General features: G+C 52.8%; 1 protein-coding gene across 4 annotated transcripts in view; it reads right to left on the bottom strand.

Moving 5' to 3' along the window:
• nr1h4 (nuclear receptor subfamily 1, group H, member 4) overlaps window positions 1–20749 on the bottom strand; it is a 130118-nt gene that overhangs the window by 61113 nt on the left and 48256 nt on the right. For all 4 annotated transcript variants that reach the window (XR_011936507.1, XM_072484833.1, XM_072484834.1 and 1 more), the window contains one exon: window positions 14341–14703. Coding sequence is in view for 3 of the 4 variants with exons in the window: in XM_072484833.1 (XP_072340934.1) it covers window positions 14341–14703 (363 nt within the window). In the remaining variant the exon portion in view is untranslated. The remainder of the gene's footprint in view (window positions 1–14340; window positions 14704–20749) is intronic.

The raw sequence follows: 20749 nt of genomic DNA, 5'->3' as shown, positions 1-20749 counted from the left end.
ATATGGGGGATATGGGGGAGGGGGGATATGGGGGAGGGGGGAATATGGGGGATATGGGGAGGGGGGGATATGGGGGAGGGGGGATATGGGGGAGGGGGGATATGGGGGAGGGGGGAATATGGGGGATATGGGGGAGGGGGATATGGGGGATATGGGGGAGGGGGGATATGGGGGAGGGGGGATATGGGGGATATGGGGGAGGGGGGATATGGGGGAGGGGGGGGATATGGGGGAGGCGGGAATATGGGGGATATGGGGGAGGGGGGATATGGGGGAGGGGGGATATGGGGGAGGGGGGATATGGGGGAGGGGGGAATATGGGGGATATGGGGGAGGGGGGATATGGGGGATATAGGGGAGGGGGGATATGGGGAGGGGGGATATGGGGGATATGGGGGAGGGGGGATATGGGGGAGGGGGGGATATGGGGGAGGGGGGGATATGGGGAGGGGGGATATGGGGGATATGGGGGATATGGGGGAGGGGGGGATATGGGGGAGGGGGGATATGGGGGATATGGGGGAGGGGGATATGGGGGAGGGGGTGATATGGGGGAGGGGGGAATATGGGGGATATGGGGGAGGGGGGATATGGGGGAGGGGGGATATGGGGGAGGGGGGATATGGGGGAGGGGGGAATATGGGGGATATGGGGGAGGGGGATATGGGGGATATGGGGGAGGGGGGGATATGGGGGAGGGGGGATATGGGGGATATGGGGGAGGGGGATATGGGGGAGGGGGGGATATGGGGGAGGGGGGATATGGGGGAGGGGGGATATGGGGGATATGGGGGATATGGGGGAGGGGGGGATATGGGGGAGGGGGGGATATGGGGGAGGGGGGGATTTGGGGGAGAGGGGGGATATGGGGGACGCTCACCCTGCCTGCTCTGACGAGGTCGTTCACCTTCTTGTGGCACTGGGTGCCTGTCCGTGGTGTTAGGGCCACAGCGGTGACGGCCTCTGCCACCTCCCTCCACAGACGCCGGCTGTGGCGTGGGGCAACTCTGCGGTCGTGCCCGGGATACAGGGCGTCCCTCCTCTGCTCCACCGCATCCAGGAGCGCCTCCACATCGCGTGACTCGAACCTCGGGGCTGAGCGACGGCCAGCCATCAAGTCGGGTGTTGCGGTCGGCTGTTCCGGTCGGGTGGGGGGGAGCTGCGCGGCCTTATGAGCCGTCACGCCGTGCAGCGCGTATGACGCTGCACGGCGTGAACCACTGCGCAAGCGCGGATCCCGTTACGTCGCTGCTAGCCCATTTCGGGCCGCAGACTATCGGCCCATTTTTATGACGTGACGCAAGTGGGATTTGCGCCGTTTTTTGCGCCGATCGGCGGAGTTTCCGCCGATAACGGAGAATTTCGCCCCTGGTTCCTCCCAGTAATTACATCATCTCTATCCCACTAACTGGATAATGGCCATCTTACTATGGATAACTACAACTCCTCAATTATCTAAACCCCAGGGTTCCATTAGCCTTATCCACGTAAACAATATACATGATTGGAATGAATGATGATCTCACTTTTACAACATCTTAATTGCCACAAAGTCCGGATACTTAGACTATTTCATAATATTACTGCAACAGATATTTAAAAAATCTGATTTCAGGCATTTAAAAAACATTACTGCAACAAATATAAAATACAATATACATAAGAAGTTCATACATTCATCACACTACCAACCACCACCTGCCCTCTCCAATATTTTTAACCTCCTACAACCTTCCAGTTTTGGTCTCCTGTATATCACCAATTGATGGCCATGCCTTCAGCTGCTTAAGTCTCATGCCTCCCTAAACCTCTTTGTCTCGCTACCTGGCTCTCTTCCTTTAAGATGCTCATTAAAACCTATCTGTTTGACCAAGCTTTTAATTATCGGCACTAAAATCTCCTTCCTTGCTTGGTGTCAATTTTTACCTAATAATTAATACTCTTGTTTTACTACATTAAAGGAGGCAATATATAAATACAAGTTGTTGTTGGTTAAATACAATTTTGTTACAGTATTGTGCATCAGGAATGTCTACCACATTCTCCAGTTTCCTCTGAAAGGCCTAACGCTCAGACTAAAACTAATAATAGGATTTATTTTCAAACAAGGCAAGTATAATCGTACAATGCTAACACAGGAAAAGTCATTTATGATTTCCAATTTCTTAATGACCAGTCTTAATATGAGGCATATCTTACATACATGCACACAGTTCATAGCTTGTTTGTAATACTAATTGGATCAGACAAATATTACAATGAAAGCATTCAACATCAACGGTTGATGTCAGTGAAGGTCAATAAAATCTCCAACTTACCCTTTCAGGGGGGCACTAATAGCAGCATCCAATCTTTTAACAAACTATCAGATCTTTGACATGCCCTCCTCCTGTCATACTACAGTGCAAACGTGATCTGGTATCAGTCTCCACTGAAGCACAAAAACTCACCACAGCAAACTCCATAATGTTATCACATGCTTAGCCAACAAGTCTTGCTTATTTCTCATTCATTGCCACCTCGATGCATTTGCCTCAGTGAATTACAGATGTTGGGTCAGGTGGAAGATTTCAGTTTCACAGGCATCATCTGCCTCTATTATACTTCATTAAGATAATTGGTATTATATGTGCCTCAGGTATAATGAATGCTTTTGCCTTTCATGTTCATTCATTTATTTAGCCACGATGTGGAGATGCCGGCATTGGACTGGGGTGAGCATAGTAAGAAGTCTTACAAAACCAGGTTAAAGTCCAACAGGTTTGTTTCGAATCACTAGCTTTTAGAGCACTACCCCTTCCTCAGGATTCACCTTTTTTTTTAGCAGCCAGCGTGCTCTGGGTTTAGCCTTGTTGAGTTTTGTGAAGTGAGTCGGCCGTTAGACACTTGGTATCCCTCATATCGCTGAGTCAGAGATGGTGCAACTGCCACTTTAAACACAGAATCATCAAATTTAGGGTGGGATTTAGAGGCCGTGTTAACCAAGGGCGCAAATCCCGTAATGGCCGTTAAATCCTGAGAGAGGTTAAAAACGGGATTTGCGACAGCGAGATCTTGGAACACGATCTTCCCAGGCCCTCCCCGATGACGCGATTAGGTTCATGCCCAGGAAGTATGCGAACATGGGGCGTCATTCTCCGACCCCCCGCCGGGTTGGAGAATCGCCGGGGGCTGCCGTGAATCCCGCCCCCGCCGGTTGCCGAAGTTTCCGGTACTGGATATTCGGCGGGGACGGGAATCGGGCCGCGCCGGTTGGCGGGTCCCCCGCTGGATTCTCCGGCCCGGATGGGCCGAAGTCCCGCCGATAAATTGCCTGTCCCGCCGGCATGGATTAAACCACCTTTTGAACAGCGGGACAAGGCGGCGTGGGCAGGCTCCGGGGTCCTGGGGGGGGGGGGGCGCGGGGCGATCTGGCCCCGGGGGGTGCCCCCACGGTGGCCTGGCCCACGATCAGGGCCCACCGATCCGCGGGCGGGCCTGTGCCATGGGGGCACTCTTTCCCTTCTGCCTCCGCCACGGTCTCCACCATGGCGGAGGGGGAAGAGACTCCCTCCACTGCGCTTGCGCGGAAAACTGTCAGCGGCCGCTGACGCTCCCGCGCATGCGCCGCCCCGAGATGTCATTTCCGCGCCAGCTGGCGGGGCAACAAAGGCCGTTTCCGCCAGCTGGCGGGGCGGAAATCCCTCCAGCGTCGGCCTAGCCCCTCAATGTTGGGGCTCGGCCCCCAAAGATGCGGAGCATCTGATTGGCGCCGTTTTGGGCGCCAGTCGGCGGACATCACGCCGTTTGGGGAGAATTTCGCCCATGATTTGCAAGAATTTGAATAATTTTAATATACATAGCGAGGTTAAACGTTGCATCTTTAGCCTTCAATGAATCTTCCCACCCACCAGACATAACATTACATCAGCGCAAATGACTACTGCTTTTTAAAAACAGGAACCAGACGCCATGACCTCCAAGAGGCAGGAAGGAGGTGAGCACCATTGTCTCCACTGAGCACCAAGGAGCCAGGGGGTCAGAGCCAAAGGCGATTCTGACTTACCAAGAGCGTAGACCAGGGCAAGTCCTGCAAATGAGTTGGGAAGGCACCTGAGTGAACGGTGGGGATTGGTTGCGTCCAGGTCCGGGAAGCCAATGGGTCAGGGGAAATACTGATGTTGTTCGGCTGCGACACCAAACTGACTCTCTTTCAACCTACACAGGTAAGCAATCGATTTTGGTATAGAGCCAGTGCCGCTGGCTATTCTTCTTATTACAGTGCTGGAGGGACACAGATTCTAGCAGCACTAAACGGCAGCATCCATAGAGGATCCAGCGGCAGGAGACTAGGGAGCTGCAGGGCAGGATCAGGTTCTGGAGGCCACACCAGCTGTGCAGTGGGCATGGAGACGCAGAAGGTGACAGAAGGTACACATGACCAGAGTGTCCTTCATGGAGCTGTTGGACAACATGTGCCATAGGAGACTCTACCTCATCAGAGAGACTGTGCAGTACCTGTGCCACTGCCAACTGGTGCCACATGACAGTGGAGAACACCTGCTCCCTGTAGCCGTAAATGTCATGGTAGCCCTCATCTTTTCTGCAATGGGGTCGTTCCAGCGCTCTACAGGTAACCTGTGGCATTTCGCCGTCCATATGAGGTTACAGTTGGACTCTACGCAAGGGCTTTGGACTTTATTCATTTTGACTTGGACCAGGCCCAGGTAGACGAGAGGGTTACGGGATTCAGCACATTAGCTGGTCTGCTACAGGTGCAGGGGGCGATCGACTGGAGTTGCGAAGTCCTTTTAGCTGCAAGGGCCACGTCACGCTCCCTCTTGAATATATCCAACAAATTGGTCCCAACAGCTTTCTGTGGTAGATTATTCCACGCGTTCACAACTCTCTGAGAGAAGATGTTCTTCCTCATCTCAGTCCTGAATGGCGTATCCCATATTCTTACTGTGACCCCTTGTTCTGGATGTCCCCAACATCAGGAACATTCTTCTAGTCTGTCCAGTCCCATCAGGATTTTATACGTTTCTATGAGATCTCCTCTCATTCTTGTAAACTGCAGTGTGTACAAGCCCAGTTGATCCAATCTTTCTTCAAATGTCAGTCCTGCCATCCTGGGAATTAGTCTGGTGAACCTTCGCTGGACACCCTCAATAGCAAGAATGTTCTTCCTCAAACTAGGAGACCAAAACTGCACACAATACTCAAGGTTGGCCTCACCAAGGCCCTGCATAACTGCAGGAAGACATCCCTACTCCTATACTTAAATCCTCTCACTACGAAGGGGCGAAATTCTCCCGAAACGGCGAGATGTCCGCCGACTGGCGCCCAAAACGGCGCCAATCAGACGGGCATCGCGCCGCCCCAAGGGTGCAGAATGCTCCGCATCTTTGGGGGCCGAGCCCCAACATTGAGGGGCTAGGCCGACGCCGGAGGAATTTCCGCCCCGCCAGCTGGTGGAAACGGCCTTTGTTGCCCCGCCAGCTGGCACGGAAATGACATGTCGGGGCGGCGCATGCGCGGGAGCGTCAGCGGCCGCTGACAGTTTCCCACACATGCGCAGTGGAGGGAGTCTCTTCCGCCTCCGCCATGGTGGAGACCGTGGCGGAGGCGGAAGGGAAAGAGTGCCCCCACGGCACAGGCCCGCCCGCGGATCGGTGGGCCCTGATCGCGGGCCAGGCCACCGTGGGGGCACCCCCCGGGGCCAGATCGCCCCGCACCCCCCCCCCAGGACCCCGGAGCCCGCCCACGCCGCCTTGTCCCGCCATTCAAAGGGTGGTTTAATCCACGCCGGCGGGACAGGCAATTTATCGGCGGGACTTCGGCCCATCCGGGCCGGAGAATCGAGCGGGGGGGGGCCCGCCAACCGGCGCGGCCCGATTCCCGCCCCCGCCGAATATCCGGTACCGGAGACTTTGGCAACCAGCGGGGGCGGGATTCACGGCAGCCCCAGGCGATTCTCCAACCCGGCGGGGGGTCGGAGAATGACGCCCAAGGTATTTTTTAAACATTTAAAACAGTGCGAAATTGGAGAAGCTGGGATTTGTTCTCCTTGGAATGAAGGCTAAGGTAGTCCTGATACACATCTTCAATGTCCTGAGAGGTATTGGCAAAGTAAATAAGGAGAAACTGTTTACACTGGAAGGAGAGTTGGTAACCAGAGGATACATAGGGTGAGATGAGCAAGTTGCTTTGATCTGGAATGCGCTACCTAAAATGATGGGAACAGTAATATTCAGAAGGAAATTGGTTAAATATCTGAAGGAAAAATAATTACAGATCAAAAGGAAATAGCTTTGACGTAGGGCTAATTGGATTTCTCTTTCAAAGAGCTGGCATCAGCATGGTGGACTGAATGGCCTCCTTTTGTGCTGTGTAATTCTGATTCTCCAAAGGCTGGGCATGACGGTTTGACCTGGGCATCCTAATGTCCAATGTCCTTGGCTCCATTACTTGAAAATGCATTTTTCCTTTCTAAGCTCAAATGTTAATCCCCCTCTCCCCTCACTGCATTTGTCGCCCACCCCACCCCCATCTCAGAGTTGTGTTCCCAATGGGAAGGACTTGCTGCACAGTTTGTGTGATCCTTTGCCTTTAGACTGTGATTAGGTATATTCCTGGAAGTTTCATCACATGACTTGCCCCCATGGTCCAGCCATTATTTGGCCAACACATCCATCCTGGTGATGTCCATCCTATGACAATTGAAAATGATTTTAAAAATAATTTTTAATGTCCCAACGATATTTCCCCTGAGTTACACACAGCACTGTCCTGGGGATTGATCTTCAATTCCTGGAGATTCCAGCCCAATCTTGGAGGGTTGTCAACCCTAGCCTTGATGGTAAATAAAGCGAAGATTTGGCCCATGACAGAACTGTGTCAAAGTGGGAAAGACTGACTTGAAAACAGGCAGTGCCTCAGCACATCCAGAAGACAGGGGATGTCATTAAATTGTCAACCTCCATGATTGTAGGCAGACCAAACAAGGTTAGCATTACATCAAGCAGATGCTCTAGCAGATTTTCATGAGGTTTTCCAAATATATTTCCTAGTTTATAGTAAAATAAAGCAGTCTTTGTAAATGCTGTTTTCCCACATAATCACGAAAGCCATCTTTCACTTTCTAGTCAGAATGTGAAGGGTTCAAACCCCAGTCCACAGAGATCCTCGTGAGTGGAGATTAGAATCAGGGGCGAAATTCTCCCCCAACGGCGCGATGTCCGCCGACTGGCGCCAAAAACGGCGCCAATCAGACGGGCATCGCGCCGGCCCAAAGGTGCGGAATGCTCCGCATCTTTGGGGGCCGAGCCCCAACATTGAGGGGCTAGGCCGGCGCCAGAGGGATTTCCGCCCCGCCAGCTGGCGGAAATGGCGTTTGGTGCCCCGCCAGCTGGCGCAGAAATGCGGCGCATGCGCGGGAGCGTCAGCGGCGCGCCGACAGTTTCCCGCGCGTGCGCAGTGGGCAGAGTCTCTTCCGCCTCTGCCATGGTGGAGGCCGTGGCGGAGGCGGAAGGGAAAAAGTGGGACTTCGGCCCATCCGGGCCGGAGATTTGAGCGGGTGGTCCCGCCAACCGGCGCGGCCCGATTCCCGCCCCCGCCCAATCTCCGGTACCGGAGACTTCGGCGGGGGCGGGATTCACGGCGGCCAACGGCCATTCTCCGTCCCGCTGGGGGGTCGGAGAGTGAAGCCCAGGTTGTTTGTGTCTGAGCGGTGTGGGTGGGCCCATCGTAAACAGTGAAGCTGGGACTGTTTAGCCTTGCCTGCAGCCCACCCTGGATAATGTTGCCCTCGGCGCAGGATTGTCTGCTGGTTGGCTTGACAGTGTTCCAAAATAAATCACCAGTTAGAATTGAAAAAGAACATTAGCCTGGGAGCCTGATGAAGAGAAACACAGCCCAGACTCGAAAGGCTGAATGGTCTCCTTCTTTGCCAGAACATTCTCTGATTCTATCTGAGATCTAAAATAAAACTACTGCTCTTAAGTGAGTATCAAGTAAATTTTTCTGCTTCTGTCTGTAATTGTGTGGAATTAATGTCTGTTCTGGATGACTAATAGGCTTAATGGAGTCAATCGTCTCTTTATTTGTTTGAAAAAAAGAGTTGCAAAACTTCGACCTCACCTCATTTTCCAGTCAGGTTGCACAAGCCATTATCAGACTCTAAATCTATCACAAGGACACTGGCGCAAATCCCAAGGCCATGTCGTTCACCACAACACTACAAAGATATGTAATAGGATATTTGCTTTTCTGAAAGGGAATTTAACCCATCTCCACCAGGTATTGGAGGAGATTTTCCCCCTCAGCTTAAAGCATATTGGGCGCAATTCTCCCATCGGGAGTCTAAGTGCCGACGCCGGAGTGAAAACCGGAGTGTTTCACTCCGGCGTCAGAGCCCGCTCCCAGACCCCTATTTCCCGCCCCACCGAGGGGCTAGGAGCGGCGTCGCACCATTGACATGCGCCGGGCCTTAGCGCCGCGTAAAAGCGGTGCCGAGTAAATGATGCGACGGCACCGCGTAAATGACATCACCCGCGCATGCGCGGTTGCCGTCCTCCCCGAGGCCACCCCGCAAGAATATTTCGGATGGATCTTGCGGGGCGGCGGAGGAAAGGAGGTCCTCCTTCAGAGAAGCCGGCCCGCCGATCGGTGGGCACCGATCGCGGGCCAGACCCCATTTGAGGCCCCCCCCGGTGCAGGAACCCCCCTCCCTCACCCCACAGGCCGCCCCCCCCCCCCCCAGCGTTCCTACGCTGTTCCCGCTGGCAGCGACCAGGTGCGGAATTCTCCGGTATCGGCGTGATGCCCGCCAAAAACGGCGCTAATCAGTCTGGCATCGCGCCGCCCCAAAGGTGCAGAATCCTCCGCATCTTGGGGGGGCTGAGCCCTAACCTTGAGGGGCTAGGCCCGAGCCGGTCTGATTTCCGCCCCGCCAGCTGGCGGAAACGGCCTTTGTTGCCCCGCCAGCTGGCGCGGAAATGACATTGCCGGGCGGCGCATGCGTGGGAGCGTTAGCGGCCGCTCACGGCATCCCCACGCATGCGCTGTGGAGTGAGTCTCTTCCGCCTCCGCCATGGTGGAGACCGTGGCGAAGGCGGAAGGAAAAGAGTGCCCCCACGGCACAGGCCCGCCCGCGGATCGTTGGGCCCCGATCGCGGGCCAGGCCACCGTGGGGCTCCCCCCGGGGCAAGATCGCCCCGCGCCCCCCCAGGACCCCGGAGCCTGCCTTGTCCCGCCGGTAAGAGAGGTGGTTTAATCCACGCCGGTGGGACAGGCATTCTAGCAGCGGGACTTCGGCCCATCCGGGCCGGAGAATCGCAGGGGGGGCCCCGCCAACCGGCGCGGCGCAATTCCCGCCCCCGTCGAATCTCCGGTGCCGGAGAATTCGGCATCAGAAGGGGCGGGATTCACGCCAGCCCCCGGCGATTCTCCGACCCGGCGGGGGGTCGGAGAATCTCGCCCCTGGTGTGGACGGCGCCGGCAGGAACCCGTCGTATTGGCAGGCCGCTCGGCCCATTCAGGCCGGAGAATCGCCGCTCACCCGTTGCAAACGGCGGGTGGTGATTCTCCCAGCGGCCAGCCGTGAATCTAGCCGCGCCAGTTTGGGGGGGTGGGAGAATCGTGTGCGGGCGTCGGGGTGGCGTGGTGGGACACGTGCGGTGCCCTGGCGATTCTCCCACCAGGCGTGGGGGGGGGGGGGAGAATTCCGCCCAATGATTTTGATAAGGTGGAGAATGTGACTGCAAACTGTGGAAGCGGTTTCTGCCTGAATTCTGTGATATGGATTCTCCACCATCCCCCATTTCCCTGCCCCACCAGCTCCCACTCACTGTGGCATCAAGTGAAAACTCTCCCCATACTTATCCACGGAGGACTTTTCAGTTTTAAAAGTGATCTCACTTTAAAGCAGGGAGATCATCCCAGTGACAAGAGATCAATGAATGAAACACAGCATCTTATTGTTATAAACCAAAGCAAGAACATTGCATTGCACAACATAATGTGAATAAACAGAATGAACATCTTGGGCGAAATTCTCCGGAAACGGAGCGATGTCCGCCGATTGGCGCCCAAAACGGCGCAAATCAGTCGGGCATCGTGCCGCCCCAAAGGTGCGGAATGCTCCGCATCTTTGGGGGCCGAGCCCCAACCTTAAGGGGCTAGGCCGGCGCCGGACGAATTTCCGCCCCGCCAGCTGGCGGAAAAGGCCTTTGGTGCCCCGCCAGCTGGCGCGGAAATGACATCTCCGGGCGGCGCATGCGCGGGAGAGTCAGCGGCCGTTGACGGCATTCCCGCGCATGCGCAGTGGAGAGAGTCTCTTCCGCCTCTGCCATGGTGGAGACCGTGGCGAAGGCGGAAGGAAAAGAGTGCCCCCACGGCACAGGCCCGCGTGCGGATCGGTGGGCCCCGATCGCGGGCCAGGCCACCATGGGGGCACCCCCCGAGGCCAGATCGCCCCGCGCCCCCCCAGGACCCCGGAGCTCGCCCGCGCCGCCTTGTCCCGCCGGTAAGGTAGGTGGTTTAATCTACGCCGGCAGGACAGCCATTTTAGCGGCGGGACTTCGGCCCATCCGGGCCGGAGGATCGCGGGAGGTGCCCCGCCAACCGGCGCGGCGGGATTCCCGCCCCCGCCGAATATCCGGTGGTGGAGAATTCGGCAACCGGCGGGGGCGGGATTCACGCCAGCCCCTGGCGATTCTCCGACCCGGTGGGAGGGTCGGAGAATCTCGCCCCTTTTCTTCGATGTTTGGAACAACCCGGAGTCAGTGTTTTCATTTCACAGACTCTGGATGTTGGGTTGATGTTCATATAGTGTGGGGTGGTGGGAGTGGATACTTGCATCCAATGTTGCCACCCATGGGGTGATGCTTCCTCCTGCTCCCCACCCCCCTGCACCCCGGCACTCCTCTTCAGACCTCCTTCCTGCTGCAGAGCAATGCCCACACAGCCAGTTCACATCATCCCCATCTGTGTGTCTGCAGGAGTGGCTTACCGCAATCGGCGCAATCAAGAGAAGACAGGCAGTGGGATGCCCTAGCTGACTCCTTGTGAGGAGAGATCCCTGGGGTTCACAGGGGAGGAGCAGGAGCGGGCCTGTGCTGAGAGCGAGCTGGGCCTGCGAGAGGAAAGTGAAGAGCCACTGCACCTTCATCCAGATCACCAGTCTCAAATGTGTTCTATATAGCCCAAACTCTTGGCCAGGCCATCTATTAATACCATGTGCCCTGCCTTGCAGGAACATCACCCGAACAGCCTGGCCCATCTACTAGCAGTGTCCAAACTTTCACCCTTGACACCACCACAGCGGAGATCTCCAAGGACAACACCAAAGAAGCATCTCATCTATAATTCGCACCATCCACCATCGCAGAGACACACCACAGTGGGCACCCTAGCACGCAGGCTTCTGGGGCACTATCCGGTGAGCACCATAAAGCTTCTGATACACATCAGGTGAAGGAAGGAATGTCCCTGGAATCGGACAGTCAGAGGATCCCAAGAATCAGCAGTGCCATAGCCAGGTGCCATGCCTCTGAGGGACGATTGTCCCTCAGCTGCTTGGAGTGCGAAGGCAGAGCTCGGAATACCAAGAGGGATTGTCAGGAACAGTCCTGCATCTACAAGGCCGAATGGAGGAACCCCAAAGCCTTCTGTTGAGGAGATGTTGCCGACAAGATGTGGCACCCAGGCCAACACGGCAAGGGTGGCGTCCACATTGGAACGTGTCATAATATCCACATCAGCATATCATGGTGCAATCACACACACACTGATGGACAGGTAGTTGGACCAACCAACACACACACAACATCGCAGCCAATCACCAGTGAGAGCACACGCACTATAAAACAGAGAACACCACAGTTCCTGCTCATTCTACCAGGAGATAGCTCAGAGCACAGAGCTCACAGCGCGCCACTCAGACATAGACCATGTGCTGAGTGCCTCACCAAGATAGTGATAGGGCTGGGTCCACAGGTTAGCTGGTGAAGCACGAACCTCAGCCAGCAGTTAGTAGTTATTGTTTAAGGCAATAGAATAGAGTTGTACCATCTACAGCCGTGTTGGATCATTTGTGCATCGGAACACCCATCACGACAGAACGCCTGGGGCAAGAGGTCAGAACCAGGACAGGAGAACTCCAAAGTAGCTCAATCCCTGAGGGTCATGGCCGAGGGCTTCATCTGCACGGTTCAGACAATGGTGGGCCTCCAGGACTGGCAGCGCCAGCTGCCCCACCTTGCCATGGAGTAACGCAGGGGCCCATGAGCACCCGGAGGGAGGAGGATCTGTTATAGTGCATCCCAAGGCCTTCCACCCAGGAGGTTTTGGGGGTGACCAGCCAATCTGCATCCCCCCCTTCCTGAAACCGCCACACCTCATGCAAAGCGGGCAGAACGGGGTGACGGGACAACACCAGTGCTACCTGAAAGTAGGCCCTCCAGCTTCCAGCCCTCCAGAGGACATCTGCCAAGGGCACCTCAATCAACAGGGCATGGAAAGCAGCTGGCTGCCTCCACCTCTGATGTGCATCCTGCTGACACAACTAGACATAGGGGGAGGCTACAAGGAATTGTAGAGGCACAGCATGGGCACAGGTGAAGTTTCCAATGAGTGGGAAAGCTGGTGGTGGTGGAGAATCCAATGAGAGTCCATGGACAGCTTTTATGCCAGTGGGAGTTTTCATTGAGATAATTCCTGCATGTCAAAACAAAGTGTCAAAATATATGGCAGGAAAAGCAGCAGTGGAGCCAACGGACAGCACACTGCTATTCCCGCCTGAGTTGACACTTATTAAAAAATGATAAAATTCCACCCTCTGGAAACAACCCAAGCAAATGAAGTTGAGGTACAGATCAGTCTTAATCAAATTGGATGCCAAACAGATTTGAGGGGCTGAATGACCTCCTCCTGTTCCTCCTCTTAGGGCACCCCCATTTAAAACAGAGATGAGGTGAAGTTGTTTTTCTCAGAGGTTGTGAGTCTTTGTAACTCTCTTCTTGAAAAGGTGCTGGAAGCACCTTTGGTGAAATTTTCCCATAATTTGTCAGAATGGCAGGCTCTGACTGAAAACCCGTGCCTATATCTCCAGATGTTCTGGCATTCTGGCAAAATAAAATCAGGAGACTATGGTTTCCACCTTCAGTCTGGTTGGACGGGGCCTGATAGAGCTGCCACATAGATCAAGGTGCCATCTTTAAAGGGTGTCCCGATCAGACCTGACCTTAAACCCCATCCTCAGCCCCCCCCCCCCCCACCCCCCTCCGCCCCCCCCCCCCCACCCCTCCCCCCGCCACGAAGCTATCAGGGGTTATCGCCACAACAGCACAATTATCCGGAGCTCTCACCCCCTCCCATCCCCCCAACAGCCATTGCGGCAATATCGCCGCTGTTCCCCCCTCCTTCACCACCCCCCCCTCCCCCCCCAACCCCCCCACCATCACTGGAAGTTTTCCCCCCTCAATACCATGACCCTGCATCCCTGCAAGGTTCCCCCCTCAATACCACTCCCACGTTACTGCCAAGACCGCTTGGTGCTGTCCCCCCCAGTTACACATAATGGGAAGCCACCCCAAATTGGGCCCTCAGAGGGACCGCCCCCAGCACTGCTAGGTTGTCACTGCCAACTTGTGCCAGGGACTGCCCAGGCACGCCCCTCTGCCCCCTGGGAGCTATAGTGACTGTGGGGCCCTGGTGGGAACCCTTTGACAGTTTCCTGTCTTCCTAAAGCTGTTGTGAACCTGACTGGTGCAACCTGACTCAGCGCAGTTTGAATATTCAGTGAGGGGGAAATCATGTGGCATGTAGGCCTTTTAATAATATGTAAATCCATTAAAATATATTTAAATTAGGTTCCGAACTCTCGTGAGACTTTGTACCTGCATCGCCATTCTCGCTGATGCCGAGCGTGAACATAAAATCTCCCTCAGTGAATATTTTAAAGTCAGAGCTGGATAGATTCTTGGTCAGCAAGGTGCTGGTAGCTTATCAGGGGTAGGAGGGATGCAGATTTGCAGTTACTACCAGACCAGCCATGATCTTATTAAGTGGCGGTGCAGGTTCAACTGGTCGTATTGGCCTACTCCTGTGCTTTGTTCGTATGCTCCTGGAAGATGGTACGGAAGGTCGACCATTTGGCCTACTGATCCTCAAACAGCTATCCAATTAATCCCAATCTACTGCTCCATGATCCTGCCAATTTCTCCTCTTCAGGTATTAAGCCAATCTCTTTTGAAAATCATTATTGAATTCCATTTTTATTCGTTTTGGTCTTCCACAATAACTCAACATCATTTGACGTCTTGGATGAAAATGTACACAGTAAATAGCTGTCCTTACCTTTACAGCCCTCACAGGTGAGAGCATTGTAGTGATATCCAGAGGCCTTGTCTCCACACACAACACACAGCTCATTGCCTTTCAACTTCCCAGAGAGGGGGCCCATCCTGGACTTCTTGGTAACTGGGATGTCGCCCTCATCCACATCTTCAGGGAAGATGGTGTCACAGGGGAGCTTTTTAGGATCGTGCATTGCTGAGGAGTACCAGGTGTCAGAGTACTGGTTGTAGTAGCTGTTGTTGGGATAATATGAAGGCCCTGTAGAGGACAGCTGCATCAATGGTAATGGCGTGTTGGGATATTGAGCGTAGGCAGAAACATCTGGCTCTTGCAAGGATAGGCTGGGTTGGTCTGTCATCACATCTTAGTTCAAAAAGGTAGAGAGAGAGAAACCCGTCAGTTAGAATCCTAGAATCAGAAGGAGGACATCCCCACCCTGCATTTCAAAGCGCAATCCAATTCACCTCATTCCCCGAATCTTTCTCCATAGTTCTGAAATATTTTCCTATTCAAGTATGTATCCAATTCCCCTTTGAGTCTACATCCATTGTCCTATTTTAGACATTCCCCACATAAGAAAAATAATTCTCCACATGCGCTTCTTGTTTTCTTTTTGCTAATTATCTTAAACCTGTGTCCTCTGGTAACCACATTCCTGCCAATGGAACCAGTTTCTGCTGCAAATGTTCTTTCAAACACGTCCGGCGCTATTTACCCCAATGGGAACAGAGTCCACTAGAAAGCATGTTTAGCCGGGTGTTTCCCATTCCAGTAGATACAGGGTCTCAGCGGGGAAAGTCCCGATGATGCCGCACTTTGTCCCATTTTCTGCACTGACGAGCTCTGCTCCTTGGAATTACTCAGCGCAGGAATAGAGCGATACGTCACTTTGAAATGGAGTACCGATTAGTCAACACCCGACATGACCCCCAAACCTCCCCAAAGCCCCAACTCACCTATAAGGGGATTCTCAGTACCCCAGCCCCCTCCCCCCACACCCCCGCAAGATACTCCCGGGCCCAACCCACAACATGGGAAAAATGCCACCTTGGCAGTGCCAGCCTGGCATCCTGGCAGTGCCCCTGTTAGCTGTCAGTGCCAGCTGGGCACCTTGGCGATGCTAGGCTAACACCCAGGTGACAGGTTGGCAGTGCCAAGGTGTCTGGGTCGCACCAGCAGTACCAGGCTGCCAGCTTGCCCAGAGGGCAAGCACCTGGGTGGGTCTGTAATCCCCTGGGGGTCTCTGATCCTCACAGGTGCCATTCCGTCTCGTCTCACGTGATCATAAGGCATGGCGAGCCAGGTAGATCCTGGAAGAGGGATCTACCAGTTGCGCCCAGTCACAATGACTTCTGCGCATAACGCGGCTGGTAGATTGTGCCCCTCATTTCCATTAAATCTCCTCTTAACCTTCTCTGCTTTAAGAGGAACAATCGCAGGTTCTCCCACATCTCAACAAAATTGAAGTCCCTCTTTCCTGGTACCATTCTAGGAAATCCCCTCTACACCCTCCCTAAGGCCTCAACAGCCTTCCAAAGCTGTGGTGCCCAAAATTGGACCCTCACCCAAACCTTATTCACTTGGATACAATTAAAATCAGTCTCAAAGCTCCTCAATGTTGAGGCCTACACAGAAATGAATCTAAATTAAACTGAATATTAAATCGATAATGCTTATATACAATTATGGCAGCAACACATATCACCTCTCTGAAGTATTAAGGTGTTCAGGATGAATGTGTGAGACTGGAGAAACAGTAATGGCCACATGATGATACAAGGCACACATGATCAAGTGTTGAGAGGCTTATACTGAGTGAGATCTAGGGTGGGAATTTCAATAGGGGGAGGGTTGCCTTTGGTGGAACTGAAAGATCCCACCGGCAGAAGAATCGAGCCATGCAAAGCGTTGTGGACATCGGCGGGACTAGAAGATCACACTGGTGGCCAATAGCAAGCAGCCTTCATTGGTGAAAAATATACAGTGAGGGGGATGGGGGGGAGGGGGGATCCTGTCCCTAGTCTTGTACATCTGTATATAGTTACATTAATCAAACTAACCAGTTGTAGTTCAGACATACCCACGTCTCAGCAATCATTCCTTAGCCAATCATAGTCAACATATAACGCTCTGGAGGCACACCATACAGAGGGATCAGATTTGACTTTTGGGTGCCTGACTAATGGCTGCTCTGTCCAGTGATCGATAACCACGGTGAGGAGATAATTAGGATTATTGTATCGAGTGAGAGAGCTGTGGGACTCCAATTGAGCAGAAACACACACAGTGTGCCCAAGAGAACTGAAGGTTGCAAAGGTAACCCCACACCTGGTGCAGCACCTCTTACAGGGTGGATGTAGATAAGGAGCGGGATCCTCAGTCCAGCGACTCCGGAATTGGGAAACGTGATTGGTCGGAGAATGAGGTGAAAACTATGGCCGGCATCGGGCACCCAACGGAATGCCCTGCTCCGATGCCTCGACAGCGGCATGAATGCATTCTACTTTTTGCATACAATAAACGTTAATGGGCCTGACCCGGTATTCCCCGGGGCTCCCGCGATGCTCCGTCACCGCCAGGAGGAATTACCAATGGAGAGCATCACTGTGGTTTTAAAAATCGTGAAATAGGCGTCGTAGCCGCTGAGGGAGAGAGAGGGGGTATGAAAAGTGTCCAACATCGCTATAGTGTGCTGACAGTTGTGCCGCTGGCCCAAGGGGCTTCTGCCAGGGACCGGGGGAGTAGCAGGGAACAGCCAGGAGGTTGCCGTGGGGTCGGGATGGACAGGTACGGAACACCATTGCCGCAGCCTGCAGGGCAGCCATGCGACTGCGCACGCTGCTGACTGCCCACCGTGAACTTATGCCATGGGTCATATGGTTGTCCCCACAGGCCACCCCCCTAGGTACCCTCTGACCCCAGCCGACCCATCAATGAGATCAGTGCCATCTTGTTTGCTGGAATGTGTGTGTGTGTGTGTGGGGAGTGGAGTGGCAATATGCAGCTGCAACTTGTCAGCCTCTCGAGTGGCGATACCAACCTCGGGGAATCCGGCACCAGTTTTAATTGGGATCAATCATGTTCCATGTGGAGCCAGTACTAGCCCATCAACGGTTGATGAATTGCTTTGGGATAGTCGCCAATTTTGCTGTAGTAAAAGACCACCAATTCAGTCCCGGGGTCAACATTGAGGGCGGGATTCTCCGTCCCGCCCGACACGGTTTCTGGCACAGTGCAAATGGGTTTTCCCATTGTGGCCACTCCCACGCCATCAGGAAATCTGCGCGCATGTGTGCTGCCGGCGAATTGGAGGATCCCCCTGACGGAGAATCCCACCCCTAGTTTCTGAAACGGAGAATCCCTCCCGAGGTATTTCCGCTGGTTGGTGAGTCTAAAACCAGTGGACTCAATCTCAGAATAATGGATAGGCTATTTAAAACTGAGATGAGGAGGAATGTCTTCACTCAGAGGACAATGAATGCGTTTGGAATTCTCTGAACCAGAAGGCTGTGGGAGCTCAATCGTTGAGCATGTGAAACACAGAAATAAATAGATTCCTGGATACTAATGACATCAAGTAATATGGGGATATCAAGGTAGATGATCAGCTATGATCTAATTCAATGGCAGAGCTGGCTGGATGGGCTGAGTGGCCCACTCCTGTTCCTATTTGCACTGGCAATTAGGATTCTGGATTGGGCAATCAAGTTGTTTCCCAAATTTCAAATTTCCATCTGCACCCATTACATTCACAAAGAGAATGTGCAGCATTCCCGTGCATTCAGCAATACATTAACCCCAGAGCTCCTTTGTAAGTGATTGCAACCAAATAACCAGACAGACCAGTCGCAATGTCAAACTACCTCATTCAAGACAGGTTAACAGAGATGCAAATTTGTGCATTTCTGTGGCACCTTTCACTTCAGGAGGTCCCAAAGCTCTATTTTCAGCCAATTAAGTACTTATTAAAGGGTGCGTAATGTCCGAAACGCAGCAGTCAATTTTCACTTAGCAAAATCCCATCAACAGCAACGTACTTACAACCAGATAATACCTGATTGAGGAAGAAACAGTGGCCAGGACATCAGACAAAACTGAGTTATTCTACTCTGCTTCAATATTTTATAACTACCCGCAATGTCCACATTCTGCATCTCACCTGAAAGACGGCCCTGACTGATAGCTGAGATTTTTATGCCCAAGTCTTTGAAGTGGGTCTTGAATGCACAACTTTTTGACTCAGAGAACAACTCACTGATTCACAGCTGACACTAAAACAGAAAATGCCAGAACAACTGGACAGGCCAGGCAGCATCTGTGCTGAAGCGTCACTAACAGAAATGACAACTCTCTGTTTCTCTCCACACGTGTTACCTGATCTGCTGAGTATTTCCAATTTTTAACTTTAATATGATTTTAATTCAGATATGATATTTTGTGTCTTTTTCTTTAACAAAGTTGTTAAAATGATGTAGGATACACTTTGCTGGGAAGAAGGAAAAGATTAAGCAATTGGAGGAACAGATACAGAAAAGAATGCCTTTAAAACATGCAGAAATCAAGTGGACACCCTGAAAATCAGTGGTTGACAAAGTTCCTCCATAGATCACTGACGGTCTTCCGCATTAGTCACAGCAGACAATCAGACACCATTTCCTTCCCAGTGGAAATGCAACCTCACACCATGCTGAGAGAACCCTCTGCTCTCAGACCTACTCTCTTTCAGATCAGACATTAAACCAGGGATTCCCCCCCCCCCCCCCCCCACCCACCCCCCCAACCCCTCACGCTCGTTCACATGGCTGGGGCAAAGGCAGTAGGCAATTCACAAGGAGGCAAATGTCGTAAGAAAACAAAGTTCTTGGAGGGTTGCAGGGCGGAAGGGGGTTACTGAGAGGAGGGGTTGGGGGTCAGGATGAGGTCATGGATATTCACATACTTTTCCCAATTTTGAGGAAGAACAGGGAGGTGCACAACAATGACTTTGTATAATTGCGTCTTTCTATATGAGATCATAAGACATAGGAGCGGGAGTAGGCTATGTGGTCCAAAAAACTACTCCGCCATTTAATCAGGTATTGGCTGATCTGATTGTGGTCTCAAACTCTACTTTTCTGCCTGCCCCCCATAATCCGTGATTCCCTTGATGGTGAAAATCAGTTCAGTTCAGCCTTGAACGTATTCAGTGAATAGGCCTCCACTGCTCTCTGCCAAATAGTATTGATGTTCAAAGAAGACATTTCTCTTAATTTCCATCTTAATTGGGAGACATGTTATCTTTAAATTGTGCCCCCTAGTTCTAGACTCTTCCACAAGGGGAAACATCCTCATTTCATCCACCCTGTCAAACCCCCTCAGTACATGTTTCAATAAGATCACCTCTCATTCTTCTAAACTGCAATGAGTATAGGCCCAACCTGCTCAACCTTTCCTCATAAGACAACATCCTTCATCCCAGGAATTAGCCTATTGAACCTTCTCTGAACTAATTCCAATGAAAGCATATCCTTACTTAAATAAGGAGGTCAAAACTGTACATAGTACTTCAGTTGTGGTCTCAACAATGTCCTGTCCAGTTGTAGCAAGACTTCCCTACTTTTACACTTCATCTCCCTTGCAACAAAGGCCAACATTCCATTTGCCTTTTCAATTACTTAAGGCTTTGAAACGAGGCCCCATCTGCCCTCTCTGGTAGGAGTAAAAGATCCAATGGCCACTATTTTGAAGAATGAAGAAGAGCAGGGTAGTTCTCCCCAGTGTCTCAGCCAATATATATCCCTCAACCAACCTCACTAAAACAGATTATCTGGCCGTTTGCAAATTTCTGCTTGTGGGAGCTTACTGTGCACAGGTTGGTTGCTGCATTTCCTACATTACCACAGTGACTACACTTCAACAATACTTCATTGGCTGTAAATTGCTTTGCCTGAGGTTCTGAATGTTGCTGGAAAAATCAAAGTCCTTTCCTATTGGGGATCAAGGGCTGGATTCTCCGATTGCCGACGCCGAGATCGCATTCATTGGCCGGAGAATCAGATTTGACGCCGAAATCGGGGAGTGGCGCCGTTTTTCAGATGCTACGCCCCCCTCCAAAACGGCATCATCGGTGAGTACGCCGCACGCTGTTGGGATGGCCTCAGGACATCACCTGAAGGCCCTCCCCTGATGTTCTGCCCCCAATGAGCCGACTTCCTGACAGTGCGGTTCACTTGTGGTCTGATGTTTCGTCAACCTCACATGGCGGCGACGGGGGGAGTCGTTCTGCTGGCAGTGGGACTTCGGCGGGGGTTGGTGGACTGGTGGGGGATGGTTGGGGATGTTACGGGGGGCACTATCTGGCAGGCCTGGTCCGCGCGCGGACGGTGCCATGTTGTGCGGCGCAACTGCCGCAGGTCGCCACCGTGCGCAT

Source organism: Scyliorhinus torazame, chromosome 19 (genome assembly GCF_047496885.1).
Source record: "Scyliorhinus torazame isolate Kashiwa2021f chromosome 19, sScyTor2.1, whole genome shotgun sequence".
NCBI classification, from domain to species: domain Eukaryota; kingdom Metazoa; phylum Chordata; class Chondrichthyes; order Carcharhiniformes; family Scyliorhinidae; genus Scyliorhinus; species Scyliorhinus torazame.
Note: the sequence above shows the minus strand (reverse complement) of the source record. Positions and strands in the feature narration are given on the sequence as shown.